The sequence below is a fragment of the Lepidochelys olivacea genome, assembly GCF_965140295.1.
Source record: "Lepidochelys olivacea isolate rLepOli2 genome assembly, chromosome: 1".
Lineage (NCBI taxonomy): Eukaryota > Metazoa > Chordata > Testudines > Cheloniidae > Lepidochelys > Lepidochelys olivacea.
The window spans coordinates 178,813,376-178,835,433 of record NC_140411.1 but is presented as its reverse complement, the minus strand read 5'-3'; the positions used below and the strand labels follow the sequence as shown (position 1 = coordinate 178,835,433).

The 22,058-nt window shown below is 39.1% G+C and overlaps 1 protein-coding gene across 2 annotated transcripts in view; it reads right to left on the bottom strand.

Moving 5' to 3' along the window:
• The window catches only part of SAMSN1 (SAM domain, SH3 domain and nuclear localization signals 1), a 120,148-nt gene that overhangs the window by 1,721 nt on the left and 96,369 nt on the right, over positions 1-22,058 (bottom strand). For both annotated transcript variants that reach the window (XM_084633339.1, XM_084633340.1), the window contains 6 exons: positions 15,366-15,437; positions 14,578-14,733; positions 12,111-12,240; positions 10,270-10,421; positions 7,403-7,609; positions 5,077-5,227 (listed from right to left, as the gene is read on the bottom strand). In XM_084633339.1, coding sequence (XP_084489465.1) covers positions 5,077-5,227; positions 7,403-7,609; positions 10,270-10,421; positions 12,111-12,240; positions 14,578-14,733; positions 15,366-15,437 — 868 coding nt within the window. The remainder of the gene's footprint in view (positions 1-5,076; positions 5,228-7,402; positions 7,610-10,269; positions 10,422-12,110; positions 12,241-14,577; positions 14,734-15,365; positions 15,438-22,058) is intronic.

The following is a 22,058-nucleotide window of genomic DNA, read 5'->3' as shown; positions in this document are numbered from 1 at the left end:
CCATTGAAAATTAAACAGAAGCAAATTTTTCTTTCAAAACATTTGTCCTTATTTAGCACTTGCGCTATAATGAATAATCTGCCAGTGAATAGAAAAAAGACATACAGCCTCAACAGGAAGAACATCAACTGATCCCAACCTGGCATCTCACTGAACATACCAAAATGCCATGAATTTGATTTATATTTGACACAGAGGTGGTTCACTACTCTATCAGCAACTCATATCAGGCCTGACATACTACACCGAACACACTGTTGGCACTCTGTATCTAAAAGCTGTCATATAAGGTATCATATATGAACTGGTAACACACTGGTCTTAAAATCATTGCATGGCATATGCATGGGGTGTGTACAAAGGCTTATCAATACGTGCTAGAATTGTGTTCTAAACATGTGTCAGCAGGATTAAGATACACAAGGAATGTGGTTCTGCCTACTTGTCTGTGTCTCTGATGTAAATTAGGTAAGGTGCGACCAAAGACAAAGAAAAGCACATTTACATACAAGTCAAACAAAGCCATCAGTAGAGCAAAAGGGGAAAGAGGAATAGTCATAAGAGAGTTATTCTGAAATTCTTATATGTAAAGATCAGTTTTGTTCTCAATTAATATATTTGCTAATGATGACAGCTTTATAGTGAACATGCATCCTGTGTATTGGAAGTAGAGTAGATTATGTGCATTTACAGAATGGTCTTATCTACCGTATGTCTACCAGGAGGCTGGGGTCCAGATTATATTTACAGTGTGCGTTGCTGCTGCACCAGGAAGAATTATGGCTTTGGATGCAAAACCCTCCCTGGAAAAGGCAGGCATTCAAGGAAGATTCATAGATAGTCATTTCAAAACAATCACAATATTTCATTCCAAAAAATGTAAAAACTGGACACTTTGGCATTGTTGGAACTTTTTTCTTTTTCTTTTCTCCTAACTAAAGTTCTGGCAAAATCAACCTGATTTCACAAAGCATTTCAGTTTTCAAAGAATTGTGTATTCTAACACAATATGGTACCATCAAAGTATCTCCAACCAGTTCGAATTGTAATCATCTACCCTGAAACTCCTGCATAACACGTCTGCATCAAGACCATAACCTCTTTTGAGGTACAGATTATCTTTTTAGAAAGCTATCCACTCTTAATTTAAAGACTTCAAGTGATGGAGAATCCACCATTTCCCTATGAAAATTAATGGTTAACTACCCTCACTGTTAAAAAGGTGCACCTTTGGTCAGATTTGGCAGTGTCTGTTACTATTTCATCCTCTCCCCACCTTACAGAGGATGGTTTGTCATATGAAATTTCACCTCTTTTTGTAGGGAAAATTTTTGGTAATATATTGGGCCAAGTTAATTTCTGGAGTAACTCCAGTTACTTAAATGGAGTTATATCAGCATTATTAATTATTATTATTATTGGTTAATCACAATAATTGAGGATAAATATGTGATGCCTAACCTAGTTTTTCTATTAGCTCATGCTATATTTCAGCCAATGCCAGCAAAAAACATGTCTGCTTGGTCACTGTGTGCTTACAGAATTCAGCAAGTTACTGTATGAACCCTTCCTTAGATGCTGAACTCAGAATGTCTTCCTATTCCTCAACTGTAATCCCGTGATCAGTTATAATACCACTTGCAAGTGCTTTTATCAGCTTCTGTAGAATCATCTCTCTGTCCCATCAAGCAGTGACCTAAAAAAGTCATCAAGCAGTGACCTAAAAAAGTTACATCATTGAGGTGAAAGAGGAAGCTTTGTCTTTTTCTTTCTTTCTTTCTTTCTTAAAGTGAGCAGGAAGAGAACGTTATTGCTGGATTTTTTTAATTCCATTTTTTTGGTCATCCTATTTGTTTCCTTTTCATTTAAAGATGACTTTTTAACTATGTTCATCTGAATAGTATAACTTCTTGTGCACAACTGGATCTGTTGTGGGTTTTTTTTTTTGCATTTGTGTCTTCCCATCATGGTGTCACAATGACATATCACATTGGGACCAAAAAATGGCAGGAGCTGAAACTTCTGTAAGAGGACTATGTATACATTTTTTTCTCTGGCTTTGAATTATTGTGTGATGTGAATATATGGTAGTCTTGGGTAAACTCTGTAACTTTCTAGAAAGCAGAGTATATGCACACACTTTTTCTGTAGCAAAATCAATCTGAGATAAATAAGCTAAAAACTAAATCACTACAAAGACAGAATGGGACTCTGAAGTGGTGGAGCACTGAACTTCAGTGTCACAACTATATCATTATTGCTGGTCAAAAAAATGGTATTTTCTGTGGAAAAAGAAGATTTAGAAAATGTTCCAGTGTTTCTTGTCTGAAAAAAATAAAAATATTAATTTTTCTGTTTTTCATTGAAAAAACAGAAAGTTTCAAACAAAACAAATATTTTCTTCAGGAAAAACAGGCCAATTTTGTCTGAAAAAAATTGATAGAAAATTTTCAGCCTACTCTGACTATCATGCAGTAAATACAAAAGCTGCCTCAACAGAATATTGAGCATTATAAATATATATGGATTCAGGGTAAATGTCAAGTTCTCCTACTTCACAAACAAAAGCTATATTTATTTTTAACTTTTGACTTTTACACCTACTTGTTCTTAACCACCTGGATACACTGTCAAGCTCTTTATCATTGAAGGTAAGTCTGTAGGGTTAACCTGGATGTCAGTGAAGGATACATTGTACAGGAAAAGGAATAGATAAAGATCAACTACTGTTAAGTGTTGCAGATTCATCAGGCCTCACTATCTGATCGACAAATGGAAGGCGTGTTATTTTTTCTACAGTAAATCGTTTCATTTCAGATATGTAGCTTTCAGTCAGAGCTATCTAAGATAAGGTTAGAGGAGTCCAAGTATGCAGAATTTTGACACGTATTCCAATACAGACTTTTTCCAAACTTTTTCTTTTTGTTGTGCCCTCCCTGTGCATTCTCTCCACTGCTGCCCTGCCCTGGTTCAGACACCCAGCTGGTCCCAGCCCTGCACCCCACCTTGAGGCTCCCGATAACCTTATTGCATCACACAGTTCAAAAACCAATGTTTTAATACTATTTTAAACTATAGGATTAGACTAAGAGTATTGAAGAAATATTAGGCCTTAGGTCTTTGACAATGAATTTGTGATGCATATGCGGTTTTTCCACTTGTTAGCTCTTGGAAATTATTGTTACTACCACTATTTCGGTGGGTCTGTAGATGTGCATGGAACTTTACAGAACTATTGAAAGGATACGTCCCTTCATAAAAGAGTTTATAATCTAAAACCCTGATTCAGGAAAACAATTAAATGTATGCTTTAGAAAAATTCCTATTGACTATCAGTGGGGCCAGGATTTCAGCTCATGACCACATATATATGTAAGTTCAGTTATAACAATGGTGTCCAGTTTTTGCAACCCAATTTTCCAGTTGGATTGACTGAAACACAAGGAGGTCAAATGAACTGGCCAAGGTCACACGTTGCGTCAGATGCTTAGGTTGGACTTAACCCCAAGATCATCTTGGCTCCCCTTCTTTTGTTTTAACTACTTGACCGAATGGCTTATTTATATTCCTCTATGCAGTTGTATCAATTTTAGTTTTTAACATCTTTGTACTTTAGAGTGTCATGTCAACCCTTGCACATTACTTCTCTCCTCATCAATCCGCTGACAAATACTACCGTGCTATGGCAATTAGTTAAGGTCAGCTTCATCACCATGCACCTGATTCAGGAAAGCATTTTCCTTGAATGTGTGCTTAAAGTTAATCATACATAAGTCCTATTGACATCTCTGGGACTTAATAAAAGCTTTATAATTAAGCACATGCTTAAATTGAGGCCCATTCACTATTCTGCTTTTTGAGAACAGTGTTTGACTGAACTGAAATACTCATGTATTCACAGCTGAGGTGAAGCAATTATTCATGTCATCCATGGATCTAATACTCCAACATCATCAGTAGCCTTGAAACAAGGAACACATTACAAGACTTATTATTTACAGAATAGTTACAAGTATTTCAATTGTTAAACTTCTGCACAAATATCCTCAAGTATACTATTCTGCCTGAAAAACAATGGCATAAACCCATGCTGGCAGAGGGTAGGGACCACACATGGATGGCAAAGATTAATTAATCAAGGTTTAATGAAAAGAATATGAAAAGGCTGTGTCAGGTTAAGGACACTCTTCCCTGATCCTTGCACTTTTGCTGGCATGGGAACATGAAGAACATCAAGTGATTAAAAGACTAACTGATGTCTGACTGTTAAAGAGTTTAGATAGTTAAGGCTGCCTGCAATGCTTGCTATCGCTTCAGTATTAAAAACAGTAAATCATAATTACACCATACCGGAACAGTATTTCATGACTACAGAAACGTGTTAAAATTACTCATACTTTGCACCAATAAAAAAATCTTTGTAAAAATATAACCTTGGCATTTTCTGTTCCTGTTTTGTTTGTTAATTGTTGATGTAAAATGTGTAGGATAAAATATACAGAATGTGCAGCATGATCAGTTAGCAACCTAGAAATGTACTGGTTTCAGAGTAGCAGCCGTGTTAGTCTGTATCAGAAAAAAGAACAGGAGGACTTGTGGCACCTTAGAGACTAACCAATTTATTTGGGCCTAAGCTTTCGTGGGCTACAATCCACTTCATCGGATGCATAGAATGGAACATATAGTAAGAAGATATTTACACATACAGAGAACATGAAAAGGTGGAAGTATCCATACCAACTGTAAGAGGCTAATTAATTAAGAGGAACTATTATCAGCAGGGGAAAAAAAACTTTTGAAGTGATAATCAAGATGCCCCATTTCGGACAGTTGACATGAAGGTGTGAGGATACTTAACATGGGAAAATAGATTCAATTAGTGTAATGACCGAGCCATTCCCAGTCTCTGTTCAAACTTAAATTGGAGATAAACCTGAGATAATTTTTCAGGAATTTTTCCTATTTGAGGAAAAAATCTAATTTGTGGACCTCAGCAGAAGTCACCATTATTTTAAATGTGTCTGTGTTTCCAATTAAAATGAGAACATAACATTGAATGTAAGTTTACACACTTACTTTCATAGTCCTGTAGATTCTCAACTGCAGAGAGTAACCTTGCCCTGTCTTCTGGGTTTGTAATATTTAGTTCAATCAAATGGCTCTCCTGTAGCTCTTTTAAATCCTCCAAAGTCTCATAACCATTTAGCAAGAGGGTTGATGAGTATTCCTACAAAAGGAAAAGCAAACAATTCCTTTAGTAAGCAATTAGCAGGTTCAGTTAGAGACATAACCACAATTTCTCTTTTTCATGTTTTTGGCGGAAGTGCAGACAAAAGTCATCATGACTCCTGGAGCACCAAGTCTCTCAATCAGTAACATTGCCTCTGGGCTTGTATTAAAGAGAGCTGTCAAGTTAGTGTTCCCGCCCTTGTCCTGCCCCTAACATGAGATACCCTGCAATGTGTCTCAGTGTACCTCAGATATACTAATACTTTACATTCAGATTGGGTTTATGTAGCTGAACTGCAACATTGTTTAATCTACTGCTATCCAGAGGGCCAGATCCTCAGCTGGTGTAAATCAGAATATCTCCATTGAATCTGATTTACAGCACCTGAGGATCTGGCCCAGTGTCTGTAACACTCCCATATTAATTTGAGGAACATGAGAATTGTTTCATAGAAGTCTTTGTGTGGTGTTCCTGTTGGAAACTAAAGGTTTTCCATTTTCGTCAGTGGACTGCTGGAAACTGCAGCGCATACCCATAACAGGCATTCCTTAGTGTCTACTGCATAAAATAAGCCATTCTAAAGGTCACAGAATGAAATTAAGTGCATTATTGTCCTTTATATTTTCTAATTAGTTATTGTTAAATTAAAGTTGGATTGCCTGGAAGGGCAACACTGACACAGAACCAAGAATATGATTCAATAACAGGTCAGGGGGAAAAATAATATTTCAAGACACTGAGAGAGAGTTTCCATTGAGATGGACTTGAACCAAACCCCTTCATTCCAATTCCCCCAAATTTCAGTGCCTGGCCCAAACAGGACAAACCAAAATAGGAGAAACCAAAACTCCAGATTCATTCACCCCTAAACTTTGTAAATGTTTGGATTTGGGTCTGACCTTTGTAGCTTGTGTCCCCTTTTTAATTTTAATGTAACATACTTTCTGAGCATATTTTTCCTCTCCTTTTATAAGAGTAAACGAAGTCTAGAGATGGAACCAGGAGCTTCTGTGTTCTAGTCTCAACTCACTGCCATCTCAGGCTGTGACCTTGGGCCATTCACAACCTCTCTGCATCTCAAGTTCCTGATCTGTAAAATGAAGATCAGTGGCCAAATTCAGATGTGAGGGATACCTTTGACCCAATAATATTTACATCACTAACATGCAGTAGGAAGTTTTGAGGATTAATTAGGGTTTGCAAACTGCTTTGAAATAGCAGTGTCATATAAATACCGTCATTATTATTTTATGTCTGAGTCACAATAATTATTCCATTGATAAAACAGCCTAAGAAGCAGCATTCAAATTTTATGTATCCAGAAAACAATTTGAGTCCAGCCAGAAAACATTTTCCAGTTATAAAGAAGATGAAGTACCAGTCTGTTATAAACCAAAAGGTAAGTACACAAAGGGATTCTTTTTCGGTAATGTGCTTTTACAGGCTGGGAAATTTAGCAGCAAAATGATTGTGTGTTAATTCAAAGAAAACTTCTGATGAGCAATTGTTGTGTAAAAGTGAGAGCACAAAGACAGCAAGGCTACAGCACATAGTGTCACTTCCGTGTAAAGATGAGATGAGTAAATCCAAAGCTCCATAAGCAGGCTGGGTATTTTGTTTACACTGGTGCCAGCCAGAGGGAGCATGCAGAGAACCACGTAGATGGCTGTAGGACTAATGCATTGTTACTCCTGGTGCCCTCAACTGTGTGTGTGTTGTCCCAGTGTCTAAGTGTGTGTATTCCTGCAGAGAGAAGTGATTCATTCCCACACAAATACCAGTGCTATAACATTGTTGTGATTATTCTTATTTATCATTTGTATTGCAGTAATACCTAGAGACCCCATCAGAAATTGAGGCCCATTGGACTAGGCACACTACACATCTATACCAAAAGAAGACTGCCTCTTCCCCAAGGACCTTACCAACTAAGAAAAAGGCATATTAAATGAAGGATTAATTCACTCTCATGCCTCATTTTGCCAACAACCACCCTCACATCCACATACCCACCAGTTAGGTAATGGAAGGAAGTAGCATCTTCTGGGCTACTGATAAGATATTTCCTGAGCTGCTAGAGCCTGCCATTTTGGCCCTGGCTGTGATGTAAAAATAAGAGCAAGTGCACAGAAACAAAACACTCCACGCAAAACTGGAAATGTGTTTGCTGACCTGAAGATGGACCCGTTCCAAAAGTTCCTGCAGAGTTTTAGGTTTGGCCCTTTTGCTCCGTCTGTGCACCTTTATCTTCCTAGGTGTAGTTTCCGCTTCCAAAATAATATCGACGTAAATGAATTTGAAGTTTCCCACCTTGTTATTCAGCATGCCTGTCCACATACCCATGGGAGTTTTGCAGATGATGTCTATAATGTCTCCTTTCTGGAGAAAAAAAAAGGCACACCACATCTGAGGCAGATGATTTGTGATATGTAACCTGTTACCTCAATGGAGCAAGAACAGACATCAAGCAGAAGCAACTTCAATGCTCAGGAGTATTAACGAGAGTGAAGAAACTCTCCTTCCACAACTAGGGAATACTTCTTGCTTTACAAAATTTCAGAAAACAATTGCAGAGTAATGCGTGGCAAGATTGGCCCTGGCCCTACAAACTCTTGCAGAGGAATAGGGGGCAGAAAGGACCCCTTTCTTGCTTGTGTGGGCAATACAATGCACATATGGGATGGGAAGTAGCCTCCGTGGAGCTACTATTTTCCTTCCTATGCAGATGGGCCAACAGTGGGCAGGAAGGGACAGAGAATGGGTGGAGTCTTGGCAAGGAGCAAGGGGGCATTCATAGGGTATATCTCCTCTACACAGTTAACCTGGACTCTTACCCAGGTTTTAGCCCAGGTTCCTACCCTGCCCCCAAACCATTCACACAGAAAAACCTCTAACTTGACCTGGAGTGCTTTAAGCAAGACTAGCTTACAAATCTTTGTGTGGGGGTTGGAACCCAGGCTCTGCTTTAACTTGAGCTGGAACCCACCCACTTTGCGGCAAGGATTCAGGCTAAATCACTCAAGTGCTGATAGGCCTCCAATGCCTTTCCCACAGTTCCCCCAGAGGGTAGACAAGTTCTCCCACAACTGATAAAAAAGAATCACAGAACACCTTGGCACAAAAAAACCCCCCAAAACAAAACATGGGATATGCTCCAGACAACAATAAGCAAGTGAGAAACGGTGAGGGCTCGGTAACAAAGATAAGCCTTTGCAGTCAGGGCTCTCACACCTGGGCTAGGCTTACTCAGGTGCTGATCACCCAAGCTAACTCTTCAGTAAAAACATACTCTTAGAGTAACAATTCTCTTCTCAGTTTGCTCCTGGGACAGCGTAACTATGCACTGTCCCAGGAGCAAACTCCTTTATTCTGGGCAGTTTATAAATACACAATCTAGACCTTAATTGTTAAATTATATATATGCATAATTTTGTATTAAAATAAGAATTTACCACAGTATTTCAAACAGTGGTTTGCAAAGCATATGCAGCAAATCTCCAAACCCATCTGGGGTTTGGAGATTTTGTTACAAACTTGAAATTGAGACCCAATTTATTACAATGAGTGTTATAAATTCTGCAAACATTTTGAGTAAATTTCAGCCAAATTATAGTTTTGCTTTGCAATCATGCAAAGTTCAGGGTTTCACCAGGTTTTGAGTTTGTTTGACCACTAAACTCAGAAGTATGAAACCACATGAAATGAAAGCTATGGAAATGTTTACCCCCAGCCCCAGGAAGAGAAAACACCATGTTTTTGGAAAGGTCTAATTTCTACATATTGGGAAGGGGTTTGGATCTGGATCCAGATTAGGTTCAGCCTGAGGTTCAAAGCCAACTCAGAGCTAGGGTTTGTGTTTTGATTGAACAGTGCTGAAATTCTGTGGCCTGTACTCACAAGTTTTCAGCCCCAAGCAGCAGACAGCTCACAACTTTAAAACAAGCTGTCTTAAAAGTGAAAAATGTACATGACCTCATGTTATGCCATTTGATCGCCAAATAGCTGATTTGAAGGGGAAAAAAAACACTTAGGTGGTTGGGGAAGTAATGAACTAACTGGTGGTGAAAACAATCACCAAGTAAAGGCAGAGGTTGAGGATACAATAGAGTAACAGATAAACTGGGCAGGACTATGTCATGTGGTGGTTTAAAGGTGACAGAAGGAAGCTTATATTTGATGCAGGGGAGAAGGAGAGTAGCTTACAGGGGTAACAATCAAAGCAACAATCAAGAAAGATGATTTTGGGAGCAGTATTTTAAATGGACAGAATCTAGATCTGGATACACCCTGGATGAGGGGGCAAACTCAAAAATGTGGCTTCGATTAGAGATCTGAATGACTGGGAAGATGGTGGCATTGTGAACAATGACTAAGAATGTGGAGAGAAGGGAGGCTTTGGAAGAGATGGTAGGTGGACAGCACCTTGTCAAGTAAAGCGTGGGCTCCTTGTAATACTATTCTGTTGTTCTGCCCACCTCAATGCAAAAGCTCATCGTGCAACCTTCTCCAGCTTCACTTGCTGCAAACATCTCTGTCATACCCTCTGGATTGGGAGAAATGCAATGTGGCATATTTCCATAGCTTGAGTATGTGCTTCTGAAGTGGTTTACGGGAGGAGGTTTAGGATGGAGGTTTCCTGTGTAAGAGGATGAGGGCTGAGCCTGTGAGCCTGTGAGCCAGCTAAGCCTGGAAAGCTAAAGAATCATCCTGATTTCCCAGGAGACTATCACCACAGAGCTCTCAGTCAGTGTGAAGCAGCACTTATTCCACACCAAATGGGGCTGGAGTATGAGGAGTACATCACACGCTGACATTTCAACTGGTTCTTGGTAGGGTGGAATCCCATGACTCAGGGTCCCTGCAATAGTAGGTTTGACAACTCTGTATGAACTAGCCCTGCACAAAGGTATTGCTAAAATGACTGTGTCTGTTTTAAAGTGCCATATACCTTAAAAGTCAGAAATGAATGAACAGACCCCGTACCTAACAAATGTCTCAGATATCTCTACTGCACAAAGCAATTTTGATGACGGTCTCACCTTGATTTTGAGAGAGTCATTATCATAAGGACTCGGTGTGAAGTCAGTGTGTACTTTGGCTCGTCCACAGAATGGTCCAGTGTAAGGGACTTCATCATCAAGTCTAAAGCTGTCCCTGTTGTTGGTTCCATCTGAACAGCTAGTCACTCCACCTAATGAAGATGAGAATGAAGATTTAAATCCCCTTCCTTGAATTACTGGATATTCAATTTTGTATAGAAATGGAGAGGCTAATATGCAAAGCACAGAATTAAAAGACTGTACTCAGAAAGTTTTAACACATTCCAAGAAAAATATATTCAATAATCAAACATACTATGAAAGGCTAAACAAAATAAGTTGGAGATCTTTAATTTATTCTGTGCAATAATCCTTTATGATGCTGATGCTAATAGACTACTCATTTTACTTATAAGCTTGTTGAAATATTACCTCTGCAGATTAATAATGTGTATTTTAAAACTGCAATGTAGGGAATTATATCTGCTGAACTTGTCCTGTTTATTCAGAGAAACTGAAACAAATACTGCAGAAACTACTTTATTTCATTATATTATAAACTAGGACCTCAACCCACCTGCATTACAGCGGGAAATTGTAATCTTATCTACATTTCTACCTGTCATTTTATCCAAGTTGAGTAATAAATACATCAGTAGAGTAAGTCAGGCAAATTGAAGCAAGTTCTGCCAAATCCCATCCAAGTATGTTTTTAGATAAGAGCAGCAGTGTGTGGAAGTAAACTCCCATATAATTTGCAAAAATCACATCAGAGAAAACAACCATAAAAATTATTTGACTTGATGTGGTTGTTCAAGTGCACAGCTACAACCCAGAGCCAGAATAACCACTAAGTACAAATGGCCTATGTCTACGGAACCCACTCAGATCATATTATATATGCAGTGACATCAATGCAACATCATCATGTACAGTCCGGAATCCTTGGGGAGCAGTTTGCTTACAGCATGGCAGCAGATAGCCTCCTACAGGAGGCTGCCACACAGGAACCCCATGGCCAACTGGAGAGCCATATGCCTCCCCAAACCTCCAGCTTATGCTACCTGGTGGGGGGAGTAGCAGATTTTTGGTGGGTTGGGAAGGAGGCAGACCTTGGTCCTCTGCTGCCTTTGTGTTGGCTGGGTTCTCCCACCTCCTCCAGAGCAGCAGAGTCAGGCTGGGTACCCCCTTTTGGCCAACCCATCTGCAGACTGGGGGCAGTGGGTTCCCAGCCAGCCTAAGAGAAGGCTCGTATGTGAGTGACCCTGCAAACACCACTCCACAGGTGCTGGGGCCATGGCAGCGACACGCCTAGGGCCAGCTCTGACATTTAAGACTGTTGTATCAATAGGCAGGATGTCAGGCTTGTTGAAAAGCTCAAGTTTAATTATTGTGGGGTTAAATTTTGGCTCTAATTACTAAAAAGGGCAAACTCTGATTCACAGATGGTAAAGCCAGAAGGAACCACTGTACTAATGTACCTCTTACCTCCTGTATAACACAAGCTGTATGACTTCCCTGAATCAACTCCTGTTTGAGCTAGAGCAGATCTTTCAGAAAAACATCCTGATTTAAAAATTGCCAGTGAAGAATCCAGAAAAAGCCTTGGCAAATTGTTCCAATGGTTAATTAACCTCAAGGTTAAAAAACTGCACATTACTTCCAATCTGAATTTGTCCAGCTTTAACATCCAGCCATTGGATCTTCTTGTAGCTTTGTCTGGTAGAATGAAGATCCTTGTGTTATCAAATTTCTGTTCCCCAGGGCCAACAACTCGAGGTGTATTCAATAATAAATAATAAAGAAAGAGACTGAACAGGACTATGATTTTTTGTACTTACTAGAAGAGCTCTGGCCACTATTCAAACTATAGAGACTGTCCATGGAGTCACTGGCTTTTAAGCAGACCTTCTCCGTGTGTGTGCCATCCCCAGGGTCACTATGCGAGTAGCCTTCTTTTCCTTCTTCATTCTTCAGCAATAAAAATCAGTGGTTAGATGCAGTGAAATAGATTTTACATTAACAGCTGACTTGCAATATCTTGTGCACATTTGCTTTGCCCGTCCACAATGATTTAAAAAAAATATGATTACACTTGCAGTTTAAGAAAGCTTCTTTCACTACCAACCATTACAAGGGAGGAAGCACTTTTCGTGGTTACACCATGGGGCTGGGAATCAGGAATTCAGGGTTCAGTTCCCAGCTCCACAACTTCCTCACCCTGTGACCATCGACATGTCACTTACCCTCTCTGTGGCTCAATTTCCCCAGTGACTGCCCTCCAGAAAAGGACAGCCAGCTAAATTCATCCCTGATCTCTGTGGAACTACAACAGTAGTGAATCTGGCACAACGACATTTACATCCATCTGAAACTTATCAAGGGGAAATCCTAGATAGCCAGAAAAGAGACTTTCTGGCTGTTTTGCCTCACCAGAGCAGAGGCCAGAATCTACCCCAAAGTTTTTCACCTTTCATGTTTTTTAAGTTATCTTTGCTAATTTTAGAAGTTTGGGCGGCAAATACAAAATCATCGGAGGCCAAATTCAAATAGGCTGCCTCTTCCACATACTCAGGAAGCTCATAGGAGCAGGAAGGGAACCATTAGCTGCAACTGCTGTGTCTTGCAAAGAGCTTTCCCAGACCCTGGACTCTACTGGCCTACTGCAGCTAGAACCAAGGTCAGGGTTTTCCAGAGCCAACCTTCCAGATGGGAATGTGGATGATCAGCTACCCCACTCCCTGAGTTGGCTGCTCAAGTCTCATAACAAAAATGCTGCGTTTACAAAATTAACATAGGTCCATTTCCCTCACAAAATCATCTAAGGCCTGGGTACTGGACCTTAGAGGTTATGTTATTAAATGCTACCTCTCAAAGCATAGCTTATAGAGTTTGCAAAGATTAGAAAGTATGACCCATGCTTCAGTCACCGCTTAATTTAAAGCAGACGTAATAGCGAAATGGAACAATGATGATTTCCAAAGGAAGCTGGTTCTTTACAGTATTGCATTATAGTGTGAACTTAGCGTGACATGCTGATGTAACCTGGATGTCATATGCCCTCTGGGATATTGCATCAAACTAGGGAAAATGTTAAACATATGTTATTTGGCTCATAGAGTGGAGCAAAGGTGATAGCACATTTGTGGAGTGGGCTCAGGGTCCCTGGTTTGGGACTAATCTCGAGAAACTCACTTCCTCTTCCCATGCAGATGCACGTTACACAAATCATAGAAATCAAGGATTGGTTTCCAGCAGGGAGAATGCTAGTTACACCATTCTATTGTACCCTGCACTAGTTAATCAGTGGAGAAGCACTGAATGATATTAGTTACAGGGGAAAAGAAGATTGTATGGTACATGTGTCATCTGTTTCTTTTGTATGAAGAATTGATTTAACTACACAGAAATAAATGTGGCACTCCTGTTTATCCTTTCTCATAATACAAAAACAAACTGTTCACCTAATGAAAATGAGACTCAAATATAAAACTAATCAAAGGAAATACATTTTAATGCACAGTATGTCATTAAAATGTGGAACTCACTGCCACAAGATAAGGAAGAACAAGGTTTAGTTAGATTCAAAAATGATTTTGCATTTATTCTTTTATATAATAAGAATATCTGCAGTTACATTAGATAAGATAAAAATGTATGAGGGATATAAACCCTCATGTTTCAGGACATAAGCCTGACAGGGGTTAAGAAAAATTCCTGCTTGCAGATTATTTCATAAATGTCCACTGTGAGAATTCTTCTGAAGCATCTAGTATTGGCCTTGGTCAGAGACAGGATACAAGACTAAATGGACCACTGATCTGAGTCAGTATGGTAATTTCTATGTACCTCATTTTGGATCAGATTTTTCCTGGTCCGTATACAGATGGACAGTTAGTGGGGAGTGTTTAAGGAGCTTTCCCCTCACTTGCATGGCCATATTCATGGATGGATACGCACACAGTCTTTTCACTGTTGGCAAAGCAAAATCTCCCCTTTCCCAATCGTATAAAACTCTCATCTCTATCCAGGACCCCAAGTGGGTGAAATTGTGTGCACGCGTGTGTCCGTGAGTGTGAGAAAGAATATGCGTACACAGGGGAGGGAAGGTGGGGAGGGAAAGAATTGATATATAATTGAGGTAACTACTGTTTTAATTCAATATGTGTCACTAAGTTATATACACTTGAACTCTGGTACATCAATGCCAGTTCATAACATGCTACCTAAAAACAATGAAACAAACACACACAACATTTCTAATGTAATTGATCATACAAATCCAAAGATTTTTTGAACCACAGTTACCATGTCCTCAGAGAGTGCCTTGATGTACTTTTTACCCATCTTTTTCTTCATGGTTAGGGAAATGGCCCGCATCTTCTTTCCCAGACTTCCTCCATTACCTGCCATTTTATTTTGTTCCAGATCTCCAATGTCACTTACAGTCTCCACTTCACATATCTAATTGGAAATTTAAAAAAACCCAAAACAATTATTACTCATGAAAATAAAATCGATGTAATGGAATGAGAGACTGCAGAGAGATATTTTGGATTCAGGTAAGGTGCATGCAAGTTATTATTAGCAGTTCTTCTAGCTTTAGAACTGTCTGGGGAATTGTATGTACATCACAGGCTTGCACTTCACTTAAGTGCTCACAAATGGGAGATAGAAAACGCTGTACCAATTTATGCTTACCTTATTTATTGTCCCTGATCCAAATGAGAGTGGTGGGAATTTACCTAACACGCTTGAAGACAGAAAGCCATATCTCCAGGCTGCTATCATAAAGCCACTATTGTGGAAGCAGCCCTCTGAAGTGTAGGTTTTCCTGAGTTCTTGCTGCCCTTTCTTTTTTTTAAACAGAAATGACCCTGTCCTTTGCACTACCCAAATATTAAAGGCTTGATTGTGCAAACCTTACTCTTGTTGCTAAGCCCTCGGTCACACAAGTAGTTCCCATTGATTTCAACAGGAGCACGCATGGGAGCAAGTGCGCACCAATGCATGTTTTACACCACTGAACCCTAGTATATTCCACAACAGTCACAGGGAGAGGGAGTAACAGAAGTAGATTATTGCAACATACAAACCTCAACTGAATCATCTGGCTTTGATACTGAATGGTGCCTAAAACGGTCAAAGTTTCCAAAACTACTTGTGCGCTATAAGACAAAATAAACAAAAAAAATTGAGCCCATTGACAATATTCTTTTTCATTATTAAGACAAATACAAATACAATCTCTTATGTTAAAATTTCTTTGCCTATGAAGGGAACATAATATGCTATTTTTAAGTAGAGACAGACACAGCCTACAGGGACAAAGTATGAGTGTATATCTGGAGACAAAGCAATCTGAATCAAAGACATTGTTAACAATGCATGGAATTAGGTTATGCATATGATTATAGGAGCTCACATACACCAGTTTCACATCCGTAGTTTACATTGACTTCAGTGAGTTATCGTCATTTACACTTGGGGTAAGGGAGATCCCAAGCAGGCCATTTGCACTGAGTATTAAACAATGTAGGTGCTTTGGAGAATGCCAGTTCTATTACTGTAGCTGTTCAATTAACTTTATACAGTTTATCCTTCCTACTGGGAACCACAGCTGAAGACTGTTCAAGGCTCTTTAGTTTGGGCTAGATTCAGTTCCCACTGGAGTCAGTGGAAAGCTTCTCACTGACTTCACTGGGAATTGGATTGGCCCTTTAGAGAGAGTTCTGAATAAAGAACTTGAAGCTTATTTCTGTGCGGGAACATTATGAAACCAAGTGAAACAAACAGAGTAATCAGTAAGCTCCACATTTTTCAAAAATAGCCTTTCAGTTAGGAGCCCAATTTTTAAAGGCACATGGACTCACTTCCCTCCTGTGCCAGAGCTCTGCTCAGTACAGGGATGGGTTGATATCAGGGAGCTGTTGCAGCTCCCGAAGCCTGTATTGCTTGGCCATGGCATTGCAGCAGCCAAGGGGGCTGCGCTAATTTGTACCACTGGCACAAGTATGAAGAACTGGCATGTCAAAAGCTCTGCTTTGCCTCCGCCATGCCCCCTTATCGCTGCCACACACATCCTATGCTGAGGATGAGGCTGACATGGGAGTTAACTTTGAAGACTATGTCAGCTTTACAGCAGTGGGGAGTTCCCTCCCAACAAGAGAATTATCTTCTGTCCATTTCCAGGCAGAATCCTTTCACTGAGTGGCCAAGTGTACTGAGCACACAGGATAATCTGGTCCGGTAGCTGTCTAATGTTTATCATTCAAAAATTGAAACACTCAAGTTAGAAGCTCCTTTTGAAAATCTGAACCTAATAAATCAACTGCCAGAGTTTCTAGACTTGTAACAGTATCTTTTAAGGGATCAATTTAGGTTTTTCACAGTTATTCAAAGCTAAGTCAAGAGCTGCTCCCTTCTAATTTCTACTGTTACATATACAATTTAAAAAAATGATCTGTAATACACTCACAAGATTATTGCTTGTTTTATTTTATTTTTATACTTTGTGTGCCCTTCTCAGTACATATCTGGGTATCCAAAACCTTCTATTTGCATAATTTTGAAGGGAAATGCACTAAGCTTAATAGTAAATATCAAACTGCATGAATATTGTACATTTTGGAATTCTGCTCCAGAAACTACATCTTAAAACTTCTGGGTTAAAGAATTGCTCTTATTCACTTGTCCATTCCTCCCTCACTGTGACTTCAGCCTGCCTAATGGATTGCTTGTTCCCTCTTTTTCTTCCATCTGGTGATTCTAACAGATCTTCTCTCCTTCCATCTGCCTCGGGTATTTAAAATGCCTGTCATACTTCCCTCCCATCAACTATAACAGGTCTCCCCGGCCGTCTCTCTCTAGCTCCTTTAATTTTAAGATGACGTTATAGGAGGCTTTATCAGGTGTGATGTTTTAGGCCTTGTCCACAAGCCTACTGAAGTCTCATGAGCTTCCAAGGCTTCTCCATCAAATATATTTTTATACTGAATATATTGCAGTTTTGAGGAGGAAGCTTTGGAAGTGATTGAGGTTTCCCTCGAGTGATGTGTAAGCAAAATGAAGGGTGACTAAGGTACTAGACTGGGATTCAGAAACCCAGTGTTCAATATTTAGGTCTGGCACAAACTCCCTTTGTCACCTTGGGTATGCTCCTTCAGGTGGTATTTTCGAAAATGTTCCACACTGGTATAACTCAGCTTACATGAAGTTAATGGGAAAACTCTCATTTACTTCAGAAGGAGCAGAATTTGAAAATACCATCCTTTTGAAAAGGACTTTGAAAATACTATCCTTATTTTCGTCATGCCACAGTGCTTGATTTATAAAATGGGGATAATGCTACCATGAGGATAAATTCATATGTTTGTGAAGTACTCGTATACTACAGTGGTGGGTGCCTTACATGAACTAGACAGATGAACTAACCCTTGCTGCGTATGTCTGGATATCATGCCCATTTCTGCGTTATCTGAACACCCCTCATGTCCTTTCATGAAGTGTTCTTAAAAGCAGGGGATTTGAAGCTCTTATGGCATTCAACTCTGTTGGAGTTGAGATCTGAGTAACAATTTAACCTTATGGTCATTTTCTGAGTGATGATACAGATCTGTACATTTTCTACCCATAATTACTGAGCTGCAGTTTACTTCTCTGTATTTGTATACTCTCTTTTTCTGGGTATAGTTAGCCCTCTAAGAGTCTCATCAGTAAAACTGTCATACTCCTGACTGTTGTACAGGGTGACAAGTTGACATTCAGCGTCAGCAACTGTGATCATAAGGATGGCGCTCACCAGAATTATACCAACTACCCTGTGTACACATATACCTCTTCTGGGTATTTCCATCTAGGAAAGACCCCATCTTATTCTGTCCCTGCTCATAAATCATGGGGTCACTATCCATTTTAGCTCCCTTCTCTCTCTCGTATAGTCACTTTTAAACTAAAAATAGTTGACGAGGGGAGGGGAGAGCGGTAACAGTGGAAAACCATGGGAAAATAGAAGGTCTTAAAATCTTTTTTTTCTAAAGAAAAAAAATATCAGGCTCACCCTTTACACAATTCAGATTAAAAATTCCCTGATAGCCCAATCCTCTCTTCCCCAAACACATACACACTACTTCTTTTTGGAGTTGGTCAGAAAACAATCTGTGTTTTGGTGGAAATTTTCAAAAAAGATGGTTTTTTTCCTCACCAAAATATTGTTTCAGTGAAAAGTTTACAGCCAGAGTGACCCCTACCAGTAATGTGAGGTTGGTCTCTTACTGATCCTCGGTTTATAATAGGGTTCTAGTGCCCAGAAGGCATTCTGTGGCATATATTTGTTGAGTCTTCTATCCTGATATCATCTTGTTTTTTAGGTTATTTTTATTTATTTCATTTTGATTGTTCTGGAATTAGCTTGGTTTACAAAATTATTACATGAAATATATTTGAATATATTCATTCACTCAACTGCTGACTTTGTCATTTTAAAAAGGGTATTTATTTTTTATTTGTGGTGTATCTTAATTGCTTGTAATCCATCAGAAAATCTGTTGGAGAAAACTACTAAGAATTGGGTAAAGGACAGTTTAGTCTGTGAAGTTTAATTTTATTTAAAGCTCCCAGAAATAACTTCTATATTTACTAGATCAACAATATCCTGGCATATGACAAGGAGTTAGCTCAATAGTATGATATAAAACATAGCCCCAAGGATTATGGGTCTATTAGACAGGATTAACACCTTTCACTGACTTCTCAGCCTTGCCAAATATGCCCCTCAGCAGAGTGGGAGGGATGGAAAGAGGGAGGTTGGGATTCACAACAATATTGGGAAAATATAAAACATTCTCATGCAGTGATCTCTAAACATACAGTGACCTTTCTGTAGCATTCCATCATTTCAAGATGCCTACTAGGAACAACTGTATATTAAAGTGCTGATGTGCTTCAGATAGTCTAAAAAAGAACAGAGGAAAAGGGTTTATTGTTGCTCTTACTCATAAACAACTTGAGCACAGGGAAATCAGTTACTCTTTTTAGAGCCTTGAAACAATCTTATATCCTATCTGGACAGACGCCTTAAGCTATTGTGTAGTATACTTCAGTGTTACTTCAGAGCTATTAAATATTAATAAGGATTACAAGATGATTTCCACCATTCCAGATAATGGTCTTGTTGCACAGAAGAGCACTAAATAGGGCTGCTTCAGCAATTCTCCCATACTAACTTTTTCCATTAAGTAATCAATAGCTACCACTTTTTAAAATGTATTCAACCCCATTATACCGATAAAGAAAAGCAGATTTAGGAGCCCTGGGCTAGGAGGGGAACAGGCTATTACTTTTGGTATTGTCAGTCACCGCATTAGTGTCAGGGAACACCTATTTTGTGAAGGCATAGTCATAATCTGTAGGCCTCATTTCCAGGTTAAGGGAAGCTCTTAAAGCAAATGCAAATCTACTAGATGAAAATATGTCATTGATTTTTGATACCAGTATCTTATAAAACTAAGTGATTTTGCTGGCTGGATTCACACAGGAGTTACTGATGGGTGCATTAAGCAAATGTGAATTTGCACAATGAAATCTAATGCAGGCATGTGAAAAAACACCCTTATTTTTCCACAGAAGGACTGATCAAATGGTCCTGTATCATTTATTTAGATTCACCAAGGAACATTGCTGACTTGCGTTCCATTTGCGCTCGAGTATCCAATAAATATAAAGCAAAAAGGAAAACATATCAAATTGTTTTTAATGACTCTTCCATCTTCTGCTGCTCCTTTCATTCCCAGAAATTTGGGATTCTTTAAATAACCCTTTTAAAGAGGTGAAAAGATATTTATTTTTATTTTAATCACATTTTTCCTTCCCTGCGAGCTATTCTTAAAATCTTCAATGAAGGTTAAAAGAAGGGCAAAGAATAGAAAACAAACCAAAATGATTGGCGTGCAAATGGAAAACAACAGACACTAAAATCTGTGGGATACTGTGTCTTCCTATCATAAACTATATATTTCCTAATTAGAGTACAAAGCAGGTAGTTCTTATGACAAATTAGTCAGAGTCTTCTGTATCTCAAAAACTAGCCTATGTGCCACAAGTGGTGGTGGTTGCCTTGGTAAATAGTCATTATGGGTGAAATTCAGACCAGTCATAGCTCCAACGGACATTCACAGTTTCTTCCTGCTGAGTAGCAGCCCCGAGTATAGAATGCCAGCGCAATCTCTGTGCATCACCAAAGTTCCTTTCAATATAGTGTTTAAGTGGGAGTTAAGTGGTGCAGAGGCTTCATCCTGGCTCTCTGCACAGGGATAAATGTCGCCCTGTTTGAAATTCCTCCACTCATTTTCAGCTCCAGTTTTCACTTGGCCCCTGTCTACAGTTTATACTGTATAGCTATAAATTGCTTAAGGTAACTGTTGCAGGTCTTTGACAGGCTGTTCGTACTTCAGATAATGGGGCCAGATTCTCAGCTGGTGGAAATCAGCATGATTAGTGATTTCAAGCAAACTACACTGATTTACATCAGCTGAGGATCTGGCCCAATCTTTTCTCTCTTTTCTTTTTTTCTTCACCCCCCACTAAGGATTATTCCTTTGTAATGTGTCTCTAGATTGTCCCTGTTCTTTCCTCACTGCCGAGAAAGAAGTCACTTGAAGATCCAAAAGGATAGAATATGTCTGCTTGGTCAATGGAGATAAGTAGAGCTGGGCAAGGTTCACCTACATAGGTTGGGGCTGAATACATCCATTCCATGATAATTCTAGTCCCTCAGAAGAAGGGATCCAGTGTCAGTCACTATGGAGATGAAACAGAGAGCTAGAGATGACTATTGGCCTGCCCATCTTCATTGTTTAATAGATCACAGGAAATGTTTTTTTATCTGGCCTGAAAGCAAGATACCATATTTTAAGTTTAGGGCTGTTCTGTATGAAGACGTTTCTCACTTCTGTATAAAGTATAAGAATTTGAACATCTGATTCAGAAACCATCAGAAGTATAAAGAAGAGCTAGGAGAGGCAACATAAGGCCCACCATACTTCAGGGATTTGATCCATTTACACATGAATTACATATATAGAATATCTGATTATTAATATAACTTTCTAGTCCATTTAAAAAACAAAAGATGGTGAAATCTTGCACCCTGCCAGGCAAAGCAACAAAAATGACACAGCTTGTTCTTGCTAACTCAGACAGGGCAAGCGACTGAAATGGCTTTTTAACTGGTTTAAAAATTACTCTATAAGACTCTGTCAGTATGCTCTCGTATTCAGTGATCACATGGGGGTGGCAGGCTGAGGGAAGAAAGACAGGGATTGTTCAACAAAGCTGTCATTGTGAAACATCAGGGCAAACACTAACTTTAATGATGGAAAAATCACTAGAAAATAAACAGCTGTATAAATTTGTGTGTTAATTATATTTAACACGTCTACAGCTCAGCAAACATCGCTCTTTAAAGCAAATGTTGAACAGCTGTTATATTAGCATGTCTATCTAACACCCACATAAGCCTCTAGAGCCTTCACCAAAATGTTCAGTGAAACATGTAGCACCTGGTAGCACTGTTGTCAGAGTTTCTATTAAAATCTTTGTTTTTCAGTTGTTTAGAGTCTATATTCAGACCTCAGTGGCTCAGGAGCCAAACTAGCGATCAACATTATTTAAAAGAGCCATAGTAGTCTACATTTATTGTTTCATTTACTATATATAAATATATATTCTCACAACAAAATGACTGATTGAGTATTCTACAACTGGTTAATAACATAGTAAAAGCATCCTGA